This window comes from Schistocerca serialis, chromosome 1, assembly GCF_023864345.2.
Source record: "Schistocerca serialis cubense isolate TAMUIC-IGC-003099 chromosome 1, iqSchSeri2.2, whole genome shotgun sequence".
NCBI lineage: Eukaryota > Metazoa > Arthropoda > Insecta > Orthoptera > Acrididae > Schistocerca > Schistocerca serialis.
This window is the reverse complement of record NC_064638.1, coordinates 488,075,310-488,093,031: the sequence shown is the minus strand read 5'-3', so window position 1 is coordinate 488,093,031 and position 17,722 is coordinate 488,075,310. Positions and strand designations below refer to the sequence as shown.

Below are 17,722 nucleotides of genomic sequence, written 5' to 3'. Positions count from 1 at the left end.
AGGGGACTGATGACCTCAGAAGTTAAGTCCCATAGTGCTCGGAGCCATTTGAACCATTTTGGAAGTTTATCTATGATCTAATGTATTTATTTTTGGACACTATTCAGCTGGTTTTTTTATATAACCTAATTCTATATTTAAAGCTCAAAACTTTTAAATTTTGTAATTTGTAAGGAAAGTAAAAACATTATTTGATTTAACGCTCGTTTTATTGTATTTAAAACTTGTAAGATTCGACTGTCTCTTTCTATTGTTGATAGCTTTTAAAAACAAAGGTGGAGTGATTTGAGCCGATAGAGATTATCAAGTCTTTCTCTCAGAAATAAGTATCGATACCTCAAGATGTCGATACTTTTCTTTCGATATCTTTATGTGTACGTTTCTTACAATACCACCCGTGATTAAAGTGTCGATACATTTCATATCCTTACAATCAGAAGGAACAAAGAAGGAAGGTCAATCGTCCCGATGACGTAAATTTTGAAATGTAATGAGCCTATGGAAAATCGGAATCATGATGCTTGGACGGCGCCTTGAAGCCTCCTCTTCTCAATTATGAGGACAGTTGTCTACGGCACTGTGTCAGTTGCAACAACGACGCCAGATGTCATAACAATGTGATTCGACTATGTGGGCTCTACCTCTATCTTTTCTTTTTTTCACTGCACTGTGATTGTGTTGCAGGGCTACTGGGACGGCTACGACCCGAACGTGAACCCAGGCGTGATCGACGCGTTCGCCGGCGCCGCCTTCCGGTTCGCGCACTCGCTGCTGCCCACCGCCGTCGAGCGCTGGAGCAAGGCCCACAGGTTCATCGGTAACCACGCTCACATTCTGTCTCTGCTGCACCTCCCACTGTATTGATTAGGATACCTAAAACCGTTTCTAGTCCTAATTCGTAACGTTTTATTTAACAGTGGCTATGGGACGGAATGTAGTTACTGTCACTCTTACAAACAGATTATTTGTGTTGTACTGCTGCTACTTTCATTATTCATTTTGTTTCAGTTGAACGCTTTATCGTGTGTTTCGAACATGTTTTTCTCATCATTGGACGTCTTATGTTCCCTGCTTAAGAAAATAAAAGTTACTTAACTGACTAAAATTACCCATTTGATAACGTACAAATTATGCGTAGTGTAGTCTTGCAAGCCTGTTGTTAGCATCTCCTTAGCTTCCAAAATACATAGAATACAATATTACGAGCGCTAAAAAGGTATTCCGTATTTTGTGAAATGGTAGTATGAACCAAACAAGAAAAAATGTACGGCAAATATGGGCTGTAACATGTACACTTCAAGAGCTATGAGCACTTTCCATCTTCGCTATTGGGAGAGACAGCTATTCTACTGCAAATTCTTTAACATTACCGACGCCCAACATAATGCAGTAAACAAATCCAGACACATTCCTCTGCTATCGTTCATAGATCCAGCAAGCAGTTAACATCTGTTAGTGTTGTTACTGTAGACCAAGGGTTGCCAAGATTTCGGCTCAAGAGCCATGCTCTGATACGAGTGGCAAACCGCTCAGTCTGGTGCACACTTCCCCCATCGCCACATCATGCTGCCTGAGCGCAAAGAGGGAGGAGAGGCAGCAACAGCGACCACACTGCATTTAAATGGCAGTGGAGTCGCACTGCATACAACTTGGTTTTATATTTCACATTTCTCAACAACATAGATTACAAACAAAACAAATTTTCAGTATTATTAAATTATTTTTGGCGCACTTAAGATAAAAGATAATTTTTATGTGGCACCGACTATCAGCATACGGACAATTTCACAGATTTTTGCACTCAGGTTGCCATTTAACGGTGACTTATTTAGTTTTGTAATCGAAATGGTGAAGCACTTTTGCAACCTCATTATGGAGACTTGGAAATTCTACCTGAGTAAAGCAATATAGACGTCCTGAACAGTTTTAACATATTAAATCAGGACATGCCAGGTCAATCAATTAAATCTACACACGCACAGGGGCGCTTTCAAACCGTCTAGAAAATAGCTCAAAACCAGATGTAATATTGCCAGCGTCCTCAAAACTCTTAGAAAACTATCCTCGTAATTCTTTCAAGGCTGGAATGGACTCTTCCAATATCGCATTTTCCTTAACGCCTTGGTTGTCCCTTCCACGGCGAGATTTTCTTTTTGAATGCGTCCCCACCATATAAGAAATAAGTTGTTTCTCAGCTTGCAACGTCTTACTGTGGGCAGTGTGCAATCAATTCCACTTAAAATGTGAGATCTGCAATCCATTTCACATGTTTTAAGATTCGTTCCTGCACTCCTTTTTCCTTCATAAATTCAGCAATAGCATGTTTTAAATTGAAAAATCGTTCCAGGCATTGCCCTCGACTTAACCAACGCACTTTGCAGTATCATAAAAATCTCCATATTTTTTCAGTTTCATCAAAACCCGTTGTAACTGACTGTGGAATAATACGAATGACTTCATAAATTTTTCTGTTCACACCACCGATTTGTTTATGTGCTGCAGTCCTGCAAATTTAGCAGAAAGTGCTTATTGATGTACAGAACAATGACTTCCATCTACCGATCATTGCAATTTTTTGCTCTTTCCTTGTGAACCAAATCTTATTGGTTCATGGTATTGTAATGTTGTTTCACAGCAAATTTGCAGTACGCATCGCTTATGCGACTGCAAAATTTATATTGAGAGTTCTTACCCCTCTCTTTTGCCACTCCCAATCATTTTAAAGACTTGTGACGATAGATCGGTAGACGTCTCGTTTTGTGCAAACAGCCACGAGACATGTGAACTTCCTTCGTACCACGAACAAATAGAAAAGGGTAAACAGCGCTGACACCACGATCCTGCCGAAGTGAAGAGAGTTGTGTCGATCGAAAAATGTCACACAGCAATACTAAATGAAGTGTGGCGCTGTACCGTGTACTCCCGGAAAGTAACGAGCAAAGCCGAGACAGGCTGATTGTGAGCGATGGCCCGCACGAGGTCCGCGCACTCGGCCTGCGTGAAGTCTGGCACGGGCAAGTGCAGCGCATTCATTTGTTCTAATCGAACCAGGCTGCGTTGTGATAGGTTTCTGAAATGTTTTTACGGCATTTCCCATGCCGAACACTAGGCCTCCATTACAGTAGTTACTTCAAAGATAGAAGTACAATGTTAAAGAATTTCACATACTTACCAAACACTAACTGGTTTCATTGCAACTAATGCATTCGCTGCAGCTACCCAAAACTCTGAATACGATTTACAGTAATGCTAACATACGTTCACTACTCTCTTTATTTACGGACAATAATAGAGGAATGTGTCCTCGTGCGTTTATTCACGTTCTGTGGGTTGTCCGTAATAACAAGGAGCTTGAATAGAAAACATGTGTTTCACAGTAGCGAAGATTAATCTTAAGGTGTGCATTTTAGGGCCCATGTCTACTGGACATTTATGGCTCGTTTTGGTCCATAATACTATCTCTCAAACTCAGGATTACATTTTTTTCAGCACCCAACATCCTGTATATCACTTCAGTTCTGAGGACTCATCAGTTAATTAATAACAGAAGTAGCACGATAGACGTTGACTTGCTTCTTTTAGTAATTTTTCGAGACACAAATATCATATGCCGCTGAATAATTTCTTAAGAGTAACATGACTTGTGTACGACGTTCGACAGAGTGGTTCTAACATTAAAAGCAAAAGCGTGTCAGGCCAAGACAACTGTACATACAAGAAAACTGTAATTAACGCTGGCACGCATCGCCACCCTTGTACTCCTGCATTGTTGACACTTCAACAGTTACTTCCTACATTGTCGATACAAATGAATATGCTCACCTGTGATACACTGCGACTAAGGACCTTAACTTACATATCTCACACTATACTGGATTCCCGTAGATATTTTGGCATCAGCTAATATGTTACATAAATTATTTAACATTCTCCCCGCATGTCAGAGGTATGACTTACGATGTCCCGAGTTTCATTTATCACGTATTTCGTGATAGATCGATACAGTTCTGCAATATTTTGTAGTGGTTTGGCCGGTAAATAGTGACAAATGAAGCTTAGAACGTAGAAATCGTAACTACAACACTTGACTGACAGAAGGAAGGTTATATAATTAATGCAACATACCAACTGATGTCACAATACCTCCATGCGTCCAATACAGGCTTGTACAATCAATGAGATCAGCCCAACGTCACAACGATAATAACAACAACAGCTGACACCATAGGACGTCACTTTTTCGCCTCCCCTTTCCCTCGCTCCGAACCAATTTTCTCACAAGACGAGACTCCATCAAGATTATAAATTAAACGTACATTATCTGATAATTTTAGACTATTTCAGTAACTTCAGTAATCTCTTGTATGCAACATAAAACGCCTGATCAGCAAAACAAGCTTAAACGCGCAGCAGGATGTTAAATTAAAACAAAATATGTAACGCGACTGACAGCAATACATATCTAAGAAATTATTTGTAGCACTTGTATACTACATGTTGATTTATATTCGTGTACTCTACACTATTCTGTGTATTTATCACACGAGCTTATGTTACAACCCTCACCTTGCAGTCTGCGAGTACTAATCACGGACGCGTCCTATACAACCTCCCTAAACAATATTTTGTTCTCACACAGCCCTTCTCCATTGAAATGATCCAGCGTCGAGAGTAGCTGTGCGAAAATCGCGCAGTGAAATTTATCAGATTGCGTGTCCTGCTGAATTCCTTTATTCAGTTATTCTTATCACATTCCAGAAAGGCTGCAGGAAGTACACGCTACTTTGCATTTAGTTAAGTAGAAAGCCTGCTACTTGATACAACTGTGTTCTGGTTGAAGCTGACAGAATTTCGAGTATTGCATCTTTAAGCTGGCTGTTAAGCTCCTTTGTCACATAACCTTTTCTTACACGTCCAGTCTCCCAGGTCTATCAGCTCACTGTAGTACAAACTGTTAATCTGAAAACATTTCACCGTATCCTGCTATGTGCGAGGTACAACTTCATCACCTTACACCACTTACAAATATATACTTTGGAATTATCGCCACCATGTTCAGTCGCACTCTTTAAGTAAGGGACATTGTACTCTATGTACGAGGGTGGATTGATAACTTTAATAAAAACATTGTAAACAATTTTATTTTGTGAAAACCAATGTGCTTTCTATACTTAATATCCATTGATCTCAGTACTTTTGGTCCTATAGGATTTTAGCATTGCCTTGGAAAAAAAAATTCGTTTGCAACTCTGAAAACTGATCATTTACAACACGGATACTACTTTGTCGAACTTTTCCAGAATTTCGGGTTTCCTTGTTCTAACCGCACAATAACCCTTTGTTCGGTGTGGGGCGGGTGGACTGCTGTGGCCTGTTGTGGGGTTGTAAACCACTGAGGGCTACGGCGGGACGAAGGCTCTCCGGTTCCCGGTTCAATACAGTACAACACAATACAAACTGTAAATAACAGAATCATCTGCAAACAATCTAAGAAGCTGCTCAGATTGTCTCCTAAATCGTTTACGTAGATTGAGAACAGCAGAGCTACAACACTTCCTTGGGGAACACTGGATATCAATTATGTTTTACTCGAAGTTTTTCCATCGATTACTAAGCACTGTGACGTTTCTGCCAGGAAATCACGAATCCAGTAATGGAAATGAGCGTTTGGTGTCATTGGCCGGAAGGCGCCTTGCGGGGCAGGTCCGGCCGCCTTGTTGCAGGTCTTATTACATTCGACGCCACATTGGGCGACCTGCGCACCGGATGGGGATGAAATGATGATGAAGACAACACAACACCCAGTCCCTGGGCGGAGATAATCTCCGACCCAACCGGGAATCGAACCCAGGCCCTTAGGACGGCAATCCGTCACTCTGACCACTCAGCTATCGAGACGGACACGAATCCAGTAGCACAACAGAAACGATATTCCGTAGGCACGCAATCTGATTAGAAGCCGCTCTTGAGTAACGGTGTCAAAAGCCTTCTGAAATCTAGAAATATGGAATCAATATGAGACCCGCTATTGATGGAACTCGTTACTTTGAACGAATAAAGAGCTCCTGTCAGAAATTGCGAGAAGTATGCCATTTTTCGTCTGAGGAAAATTTCTTCGTTTCGTCCCACCTTGCTCACATTTTCAAATAGAAAGAAAGTCATGGTCTTGTATTATAGTACTACAGTATTTCCAATCTCATTCCAAGGGCTGTTACTTCCAAAAGCCCCATGTGTGAGCAGACACAGTCTCCTGATGTAAGAGCACATTTTAGGCGCTAATTTTGTTTCCTCTTAAACTCGTTGTCTAAACACTGCGCAAAAAGTAAGATAATGTTTTACGGTTTTTCAAGTATTCAGTAATGATTGTAACCTGTGAATTTCACAAAGTAAAAACTTACGAATTATGAGTATAGCTGGGTGATTGGATTGAAGAGTTTCTAGCTAACAGACCACAGCATATCATCCTCAACCGAGATAAAATTCTGACGTAACAGTAACTTCGGGCATACTCCAAGCGAGTGCTATAGGACCACATTGTTTTAAATTTATTAATGGCTTTCGGGCATCACAAACACAGCCAACCTCAGTCCATAAAAAACAACACTTGTCTCTTACATCCTTTTTGAAATGAACTTAAGTAACCGACATAAGTAAGCTAACATATTTGATATATCAAGCTGTAACAAACTCTTCCTATTGTCTTATTTGACCCTCTGTTATAAAATCGTATACGAGCTTACACAGTTTTATTTCTTCTGTTGCTAAAATGGTTTTAATGTTTGTAGGCAAAACATTTCCAGAGTTCATGATATGCTGTAATAATTTCGTTGTTTCAGCCGAAAGGAACATCTTTCTCGCTGTACCATCCACAAACGAAGATGTGACCATGTTGAGGACGTAGATATGTTGCCGGAATCTCCCGTGATTGAAGCGAAGTCGTTCCATTCTCAATATAAAGTTTCCGTCGTATCTGCGGTTTTGGTACCAAGGAAATGATGTGAAATTAGAAGACATTGTAGCTTTGTGTCTCCCTTTAATTTCGTAAATCTGTTACAGATTTTCATTCCATCGGACCCTAATTATAGTCCTTATGTTTTGAAGAATTTCGTCGGGTAGCTTTTTATAGTATTTCACTGAAGCAGTGCATACGGTTTCCTGGCCAGAGTATCTAATTTTTCATTTCTTGTTATTCCGCTGTGCGCTTTCACCCATAACATGGCGGTCGCCATATTTACACAGGAAACCTGCACTGTATCTAGAATACGATATAGCACTTAATTTTTGGTATTGCTGGCGTCGTAGCATTCTAATAGCATCAGTGCAGAGCGTGATTCTGATAAAATTACGACTGTTTCTTCTTGTACTTCTTTTGGTATTTACGTCCCTCTGAAATCTTTAGGAGTTCTACACTAAGTATTGCTGCAACTTCCGGCACCTTGAATTTGCCTCCTCTATTAGTCTTGCCGTCTATGAATGCACTTCCTGCCCCTTCTTTTTGTTTAGACCCATCTGTATACATCTGTCTTGGTGATGGCCATGCTGCTAGGCTGTCAGCTAAAACCTTCCCATTCAGTGAATCTTCCCTGTATGGAAGGCGTGTGTCTTGATATTCAGCTTGACTAAGTTGTTAGCGTAGGGCGTATTGAAGCAGCTTGTATTTTGGGAAGTGCCGACGTATTCACGGAAAGACGATGTATTGAATTAAAATTCTGATGAGGGTCATAGTTTCTTCTTAATCCAATACTTGCCTGTATAGCAGTGAGATATCTAATCTGTGCTAATAAATTGTCATTTAAGAAGTGAAGACATTTCAAGAGGAATTTGACAATAATGTATTTCCTTCGTAGTTCTAATGGCATTTCATTTATTTCCACCAGCAAATCATTAGTTGGAGTCAATTTGAATTCTCCAGCACAGATTCTGGTAGCTTATCGAGGCTCTCTAATGCATGTTGCGTTGCTGAACAGGAATAGATGCATCCGTAATCCACATAAGGTTTTTTTAGCTCTCGATATATAGTATGTTAATGCAGATTCTTGCGTATGCTCCAGCAAACGTCTGCCACAGGCCGAAGTATGCTTATGGCACATTCACATTTTTTAATTACACGATTAATGTGATGGGGCCATTTTAGCTTATGATCGATGTAAAGCCCTAATACTTGGCCATTCTTCTGACCGCGAATATACACAATCCTAATATTATATTTCTTGTTTTGTTAAGCGTATGTCTTGTATATACGCACGCAGCTGATTTATGAGGCGATATGTCGAGGCAGTTAGCATTCATCCGTTCCCTGAACACTATCACAGCATTATCCATCTGCTGCTGACACTAAATAAAACCATCGCTACGGTCATAAATACATAAATCATACTTTTACATATGGGTGAAACATTGATGTAGGTCTGATATCAATAAAAAAAATGGTTCAAATGGCTCTGAGCACTATGGGACTTAACATCTATGGTCATCAGTCCCCTAGAACTTAGAACTACTTAAACCTAACGAACCTAAGGACATCACACAACACCCAGCCATCACGAGGCAGAGAAAATCCCTGGCCCCGCCGGGAATCGAACCCGGGAACCCGGGCGTGGGAAGTGAGAACGCTACCGCACGACCACGAGATGCGGGCTGATATCAATAGACCATTACAATTCAAAAAATACACACATCAAGAAAAGTTTTGCATCACCCCGGTTCCCAGAACTCCTGAAGATAGACGTTGCCTGTGGATGTTGTATCACAGACACAGTCCCTTTGACTGTTCAAAGATGTCACTAAACCCGCCCAAAGATGTAAACAACCATGCATGAACAGCGCCTATTAGACGTCGGGGGTCCGGCAGCTGATCAGTTCCAGTCATTCCACCATGATGGAGGTACATGGCTCGTGTTGTCTGTAGTTCAACCATGCGTAGACGGTCAATACCGCGTTCGATATCGTCCGCATTGTTACTTCGTGCCAGGAAGGGCTCTCAACAAGGGAAGTGTCCAGACGTCTCGGAGTGAACGAAAGCGATGTTATTCGGACATGGAGGACCTGTCGATGATATGCCTCGCTCAGGCTGCCAGAGGGCTACTACTGAAGTGCATGACCGCTACCTATGGATTATGGCTCGGAGGAACCCTGACAGCAACGCCACCTTGTTGAATAATGCTTTTCGTGCAGCCACAGGATGCCGTGTTATGACTGTGCGCAATAGGCTGCATGATGCGCAACTTCACTCCCGACGTCCATGGCGAGGTCCATCTTTGCAATCACGACACCAGGCAGCGAGGTACAGATGGGCCCAACAACACGCCGAATGGACCGCTCAGGATTGGCATCACGTTCTCTTCACCGATGAGTGTCGCATATGCTTTCAACGAGACAATCGTCGGAGACGTGTTTGGAGGCAATCCGGTCAGACTGAACGCCTTAGACACACTGTCCAGCGAGTGCAGCAAGGTGGAGGTTCCCTGCTGTTTTGGAGTGGCATTATGTGGGGCTGTACAATATGTGAATGCCATCCTCCAACCATATCGGCAGCATATTGGCGAGGCATTCGTCTTCAAGGACAACAATTCGCTCCGTCATCGTGCACATCTAGTGAATTACTTCCTTTAGGATAACGACATCGCTCGACTAGAGTGGCCAGCAAGTTCTCCAGACATGAACGCTTTCGAACATGCCTGGGATAGATTGAAAAGGGCTGTTTATGGACGACGTGACCCACCAACCACTCTGAGGGATCTACGCCGAATCGCCGTTGGGGAATGGGACAATCTGGACCAACAGTGCCTTCATGAACTTCTGGGTAGTGTGCCACGACGAATACAGGCATGCATCAATGCAAGAGGACGTGCTACTGGGTATTAGAGGTACTAGTGTGTACAGCAATCTGGACCCCCATCTCTGAAGGTCTCGCTGTGTGGTGGTACAACATGCAATGTATGGTTTTCATTAGCAATAAAGAGGGCGGAAATGATGTTTATGTTGATCTCTATTCCAATTTTCCGTACAGGTTCCGGAACTCTCAGAACCGAGGTGATGCAAAACTCTTTTTTATGTGTGTGTGTTTAACTGGCCCTGTGGATAACTTCGAAAGTTCCTTAACAGTTTTTGCGGATGATGCTGTTGTATACAGAGAAGACTCTAGAGAATTTTACTGAAATGTTGGATGACCTGCAGATGATCGACGGTTGATGCAGGGATTGGCAGTAGGGCTTCAAGGTAAACGAATGTAACGTATTGCCAATAGGCGGAAAGACCCTTTATTGTACGATTACACAGTTGCAGAGCAATTAGTGAAAGAAGTGACATTAATGAAATATATAGAAGAGTGAGTACCACGCAGTATAAAGTGGAGCGACCACACAAAACTAAATGCATGTATGGCAGATGCCAAACTGTGATTCATGGGAAGAATCCTCAGGAAATGTGGTCCATCATCGGGTATGTGGCTTACAAACCACTCCTTCGACCAGTACTTGAATATTGCTGTTGAGTCTTGGATCTGTACTAGATAGGACTGACAGAGGAAATAGAGAAAGTCCAGAGAAGAGTAGCACGTCTCGTTACAAGTTCGTTTAGTAAGCGCGAAACCGTTACGGAGATGCTCAGCCCACTGGCCGACACTGCAGCGGAGGCATTTTGGATCAGGGTGCGGTTGAAAGATCCGAGAGCGTAAGTTCTATGACAATCAGACAACATATTTCTCCCCGCTACCTACATATCGCAAATAAGACCGTGAACGCAAAATTAGAGAGGTTCAAACTCACACACCGGACCATTCAAAACTGGAACAGAAAACGGGGAACGTGAAAATGGTGCACAAAGTACCCTCCGTTACACACCGTAAGGTGGCTGTCGGTATATAGATGTGGATATAAGTATAGACACAGTCACCATCGCTTCCTGCTTTCCCTTTGCTCAGTCGGCTCTTTTCCTCGTTTTATTTTCAGTATGTAATTGTCGACCAATATGTCGTCTGCAGTGATAAAGAAGTCAGAAGGTATTACGTACGCTTCAACGGCCCCAAACATGAGTTTCAAATGGCCTTCCTGGAGCGATTTTGGCCTTGATTGTGTTTGTTCATACGCAAAACTTCGTACAGATTATTATCTACCGGTTCATATAAGATATATATCATTAAACAGTCCTAAACTATATAACAGTTCTGTTGTGTCCTGGCCTGTTCTTGTGTGCTATCGCCTGTTTCATAATAAGTAATCTCAACAAGTCGTCCACAACGTATCAGTATTACAGCACCCATAAGGTCACTTTTAAATCCAAGTGCCATTTGAATCGGCTTAATTGCTAATGGAAATCTTAATTACTAATGGAAAACTCACGAACTTCACTCGACTCATTTTATATTTGGGCCTCAGGTTACTACCATATATTAAGTTATTTTATCTCTGTCTGATATCCTACTCGTCTTTAGTGTGACAATCAACAGTACTTATTGCCAACAATCTACAGCATGTTTCTATTTAGGGTATGGAACAAAATCGTTACAAAAATCACATTTATTCGCAGTCGTACCGCTTAGTAAAATTTCGGTATTTCATAGATATTTATTAGAGTTTTCGCTCACATTCATATAATGGCAATGCGCGTGCTTAAAACAGGAACATGAGAACCATGTTATCATTAGGTTTTCATTGTGTTCTTCATCCGATGTTCTACAAATAAATGCAAAACGAAGTTGTCTCCGAAAAGAAAGTGTTCTTAATTGTAGCCTGTTCAATGTACCGGTCATTTCTGTATGCTCAGTTCGTCTTCTTATTCTACAACGGAAACTGAGTTTCTGTCTGCTTCCAGCGTCCAAGCGGCTGTCTGAACTGATCCGCAAGCCGTACGACCTGTACCGAGCTGGAGTGATCGACGAGTACTTCATGGGCCTCATGAACCAGGTGGCCCAGGCCGTCGACGACTCCGTCACTCAGGAGGTAAGAACAGCAGGCGCCGAAACAGCTGCTGGCTTTAATGGCTCATTTTACAGTCATGCAACAGTGCACAAGAGCTTGTTATGGGATAAGTGGTGGTAGGTAATAACACCACACTGCACGATAAAGACCTTCAAATCAGATCACGAAGACGTTGCAGGGGGAGAAACAACGTCATAAAATCTTAAACTCGATCTCTGGCTCCTCTCCATTCCTTCCAGAAGCCACATGGGGTATGCCACAATCCTGTGGGTAGTAAGAGAAGAATGTCGAAGAGATGAAGGATCGTTGCTAGACTGCCAACATCACTGAGACGCAGAAGGTTGTTTGTTTTGCTCGCTTTAACTTCGTTATGTCCCATTGTGTCATCCTGTGGAATAATTCTATATGTAGTCCTAGCCTATAAAAAGACAGTCGTAACGATATGCAGTAACTGTTGCTTAATTTTGTTCAGCCTATTCTACAAGAGTATTCAAATGCTGAAATGTAATCCCAATCTACATGTCTCCTCCTGGACTTTGTGGTTAATAACGTGGTTTCATACAAACTGAACGACAGCAGTTACTCACAAGGAACTCCTTGCGCGCGAGGTCGCAAGTTCAGTCTTTAGTAAAACTGATTTGAATGTACAGGGTGACAATTATCGAAGTATATGAAAAAAAAACGTAAACTAGTTACAAACTACATTTTATTCAACATGTGAACGTCACTACAGAAATTCAGATTTACGTTATGACATGTTCGATATGTCTGCCACTCTTGGCGATGATGTGGCGCAAACGAATAGCGAAATTCTGCATGACCCGCTGAAGTGTCGGAACATCGATGCTGTCGATGACCTCCTGAATGGCTGTTTTCAGCTCAGCAGTAGTTTTGGGTTTATTGCTGTACACTCTGTTTTTAATACAGCACCACAAAAAGGCGTCGCGAGTGTTCAGATTCGGGGAATATGGCGGCCAATCGAGGCCCATGCCACTGACCTCTGGGCCCCCAAAGTGCTCCTCCAGCACATCACTGTCCTGCTTAGATGGGGTCGAGCTCCAACTTGCAAGAACCACATCTTGTCGAAATCAGGGTAACTTTGGATAATGGGGATGAAATAATCTTCCAAAACCTTCACGTACCGTTCGCTAGTCACCATGGCATCAACGAATATCGCACCGATTATTCCGTGACTGGACACTGCACACTACACAGTCACCCGTTAAGGGTGAAGAGACTTCTCGATCGCGAAATGCTGCTCTTCAGTCCCCCAAACGCCCCAGTTATGCTTACTGACGAACCCATCCAAATGAAATAGGCGTCGTCGCTAAACCAAACCATAACATGTGCATACTATTTCCCATCGTGCCCCGCGGCCAACCGAGCAGCTTGAACTTCCCAACGCAAACGGTTCGGAAGGTATGACGATTTTATTTCATACAGTTCAATAACTGTCACACTGTGTAAAATCAGTACGAGCATTTCCAGCGACTGCGGTCAACTGACTGTTCTGCGCATCGTCTTCAGCTAATGGTGCAGTCTTAAGACGGCCTAAGCCTACGCCGAAACCGGTCATTTTAATGAAATAACCATCGCGATCAATATTGTTTTTCACTGATTTTATATAGATTTCAAGATCGGTGTTTCCCCAAAAATGTTACCAATAATTTTGATTTGAAAGTGTGTGTTAAAAGATATGACAGGGAAATTACTATCTGCTAATGACTCGCCATAAGAGTATGGAGGGTGACCTAGCAGATAGTGTCGGAAGTTCCATGCGGCTTTTCGCGGATGATGCTGTAGTATACAGAGAAGTTGCTGCATTAGAAAATTGTAGCGAAATACAGGAAGATCTGCAGCGGATAGGCACTTGGTGCAGGGAGTGGCAACTGACCCTTAACATAGACAAATGTAATGTATTGCGAATACATAGAAAGAAGGATCCTTTATTGTATGATTATATGATAGCGGAACAAACACTGGTAGCAGTTACTTCTGTAAAATATCTGGGAGTATGCGTACGGAACGATTTGAAGTGGAATGATCATATAAAATTAATTGTTGGTAAGGCGGGTACCAGGTTGAGATTCATTGGGAGAGTGCTTAGAAAATGTAGTCCATCAACAAAGGAGGTGGCTTACAAAACACTCGTTCGACCTATACTTGAGTATTGCTCATCAGTGTGGGATCCGTACCAGGTCGGGTTGACGGAGGAGATAGAGAAGATCCAAAGAAGAGCGGCGCGTTTCGTCACCGGGATATTTGGTAACCGTGATAGCGTTACGGAGATGTTTAATAAACTCAAGTGGCAGACTCTGCAAGAGAGGCGCTCTGCATCGCGGTGTAGCTTGCTCGCCAGGTTTCGAGAGGGTGCGTTTCTGGATGAGGTATCGAATATATTGCTTCCCCCTACTTATACTTCCCGAGGAGATCACGAATGTAAAATTAGAGAGATTAGAGCGCGCACGGAGGCTTTCAGACAGTCGTTCTTCCCGCGAACCATACGCGACTGGAACAGGAAAGGGAGGTAATGACAGTGGCACGTAAAGTGCCCTCCGCCACACACCGTTGGGTGGCTTGCGGAGTATCAATGTAGATGTAGATGTAGATAAAATGAGTTTGCGGGAGGTGAAGAGATCGTCCTTCGCAAAATGGATATTGTCGACATTCAAGAAATGTTCAGAACAAAACATTAACTAGCACCATGAACGCCTAATGAAAAATGGCGCACAACTGTGATCACAAAGGTCCGCACCATCAAGATCGAAGGCGAACTGTCCGGGAGTTACAAACCGAACGGGACGTTCAGCTAGGTATCTACGCTTGAAAAATGCATATAGAATCATTTTGGTGTAACGGGATTGTGTGAACGGATGGAATGTGATGGCATGCAACCCAATGAGAAACAATCTGTCGCGGAGCTTATCGTGAAACTGGCTATCCTTTAAGATGTAGCTGTAGACAGTACGATAATATGTTTTACAGGCAGGGAAAAAACAGCGGCTGAATTTGCTCAGTAGTTCCAGGTGGTATGAATTGCATATGAAAGGATGAATAGTTTGCTCTAAATGAGTATAATTTTTATACACAGACCAGGAATGAAGCAAAAGCAAGTTATTTTGACCAGCTATTGGCCAAAGGCATACCACAGTTGTAGTTCTCTTACGCCCATTTTCCCATTCTTGCTTGCTGTGACGTAAATATTCCCTACTGCGTTTGCAAGGTCACGCACGCGAGAAAGAATCGTAGGGGGCAGAGTACCTCCAACTTCTTGGAGCACAATAAATAACTTTCCAGCCAATTTATCATCCAGATTAACAGTCGGCATAATTTTATATGAATGCGTTAAGGCATGGTTGATCTTGATACATCTCTCTCGGCACCTCTAATTTCCAGGATTCCATTCATATTCTTTTCCCCTTCAAATACCGATTGGTCGGAGATGAAAACCAATTTCCTTACTGAACGACGGGATACGTATGTTTCTCTCTTCTACAAATTTTCGGGCTGATACCGCAGTTTGCTGTGCATCGTCAAGTTCACTCTCTGTTTGAAATGTTATCGTACGTCTTCCAATTCTGTAGCACTGTTTGAAGTTACGCAACCATCCACTGCTTCCCTTGAAATCACTACAATCTATTTCGCGTGCAATATGATGTGCATAACATAGTAAGTTACAATTGTGCACAGCCTGAAAATTGCATCGAGCGTCCTGGAAAGGCGCAAACACCAGTTTTGGTAACAAGTTCGTCTTGTCCTCCCTTGAATATCTGCTTTTTTTCTTATGCTCTACCGGTGATATTTCTGCGGACTTATTCGAAATCTGTTTATAATTGTTCTTTTGCTACGCTGCAGATGATCTTCCATTTACGTAATTATGTGTAGTACCCGCTTCTTCGACAACGATTGTCCTTTACTAAGTTTCATTGGAGATGGGATTTACCGCTTCCTGTCTGACAAGGATGATGGACTGCAAGGCTCGACACCTGTTTCAGTGTCACTTGTACTTGTTATCAATGAACTCCTCATACCCATTGTCCGCACAGTTGAGCGTATACGACACCACACATTCCACCAACTCCATCTTGCAGAAACACTATATTTCATCTGCCACTCATTCTCTGTGAAATTCATTAGGTTCCTTTCTGCAGAAATATCAACTTCGGTAACTGTTGCTGCACGAATAATGCAAAGTTTCCTTTGCTTATGGTTGCCATTGCTCTGCCTTGTATCAACACCACTAGCAGTGTTGTGAATTACTCGTCGACTAAGCAGTTGAACTATGTTCCGCAGCCTCATACTGCGCTCACCATTGGATACCTCTAGTCCCGCCCCCTCTTACCATTAGCAGCCAATATTGTGATTTCATGGTAGATAATACGTGAGGCGTCGAATGCTGTAAACGTCATTGGCCTTTTGCGACCTCGCACTCAAGGGACCCCCTGTCAGTGAACTTTGTATAGAAGAATGGCTTGCAATTCGTTAACCGTTGTGCAGGAAGACGTGCAGTATCGGCAGCTTCCATTATAAATGAGTTCAAAGAGAAATTAGTCAACGAGAAATTTTAAGTTTTGAAATAGAACGTGAAAGAATTTCGAAGCGCACTCCTATATAGAAGTTCCGAATCATCCTATTCATTGTATGGATGTCCATCCTATTGTATGGCCGAGGGACTTCAGCTAATGATATGTGTGAGAAAAAGTATCACCACAGCTGTATCTTGAGAATGTCTCTATTGTCTCACACAACTGGTTTTGGCGGCACATTACCACCATCCTCAGGCCACGCCACTACCTAACGAATATTAAAATTCCTTGGCGCATTTATTGTGGAGTCCTTGTTACTAGTACACGTGGGCTAGCTTTCCTCGGGAATCCCTCGTCGACACCGTGTTGTCTCCAAGACACATCGTTCCAGCAAATTGCACATGTGCCTGTCGAAAGAAAATGATCAATAAAAATGCACAAAAAACAATTTCGTAAGGTGATGCAGCCTCTGAAATACAAAATGACTTAAGTATGTTTACCGCAAGATATACGCGCAAATTTTTGCAGGGAAAATTATAGGAAGTTGCTGGTATCTCTAAAAGGTATAGGTCCTTGAATAATTTTATAGATATTCTGAAAGTGATTTCTAGACCCTTCACTAATTTCATTTTCTCTACTACCTGTTGTTTTTTGCTATGTATTATCTACTAACACTCAAACAGGCCGTACATATAATAATTTGTAGCTACAAATTTTATGTTTCCTAGTACAGGTAATTACACAAAGCTGTATAAATGCAGAGAAGAAATTCAAGATAGTTAAAATAAAACAAATCAAGATTAACGCGGAAAGAAAAATAAGGATTATCCTTCATCAAATTAAACTCTTTTTACGTGTTCTCTTGAACTATATGAATGGTGACTACTCCAGAAGTCCTCGAGTTTGACTAGTCGGTACCATCTATTACTGTCTAAGCCTCCATCTACCTCTGTCTCACTATACTCGATACTACCCGCCGATATTGTGTGCCGACGCTACTTGAATGCACACATTTACGTATGGATTGCTACTTCTGTTCTACAGGCAATACTTTCACTTCGACGGGTAGTCATAAAGTTTGACAAGTACCTGCAAACAAGCAAACATTAATTACGTAAATTCATTCTTGCGAGTGATAATTAAATCTCTATGAATATACCTCGTATTTTACTTTAAGAAACGGAAACAACCAAAATAGCAATATAAACATGTTCCGACTTATACAGTAATATAAGTCGCACGTACAATCAAAATAATTTACTGTATATATTATACTTA

The 17,722-nt window shown here is 42.0% G+C and overlaps 1 protein-coding gene across 1 annotated transcript in view; it reads left to right on the top strand.

Moving 5' to 3' along the window:
• Nucleotides 1-17,722, top strand: part of LOC126457748 (peroxidase-like) — a 289,734-nt gene that overhangs the window by 243,239 nt on the left and 28,773 nt on the right. Inside the window, exons 12-13 of the mRNA XM_050094300.1 lie at nt 685-817; nt 11,812-11,939. Coding sequence (XP_049950257.1) covers nt 685-817; nt 11,812-11,939 — 261 coding nt within the window. The remainder of the gene's footprint in view (nt 1-684; nt 818-11,811; nt 11,940-17,722) is intronic.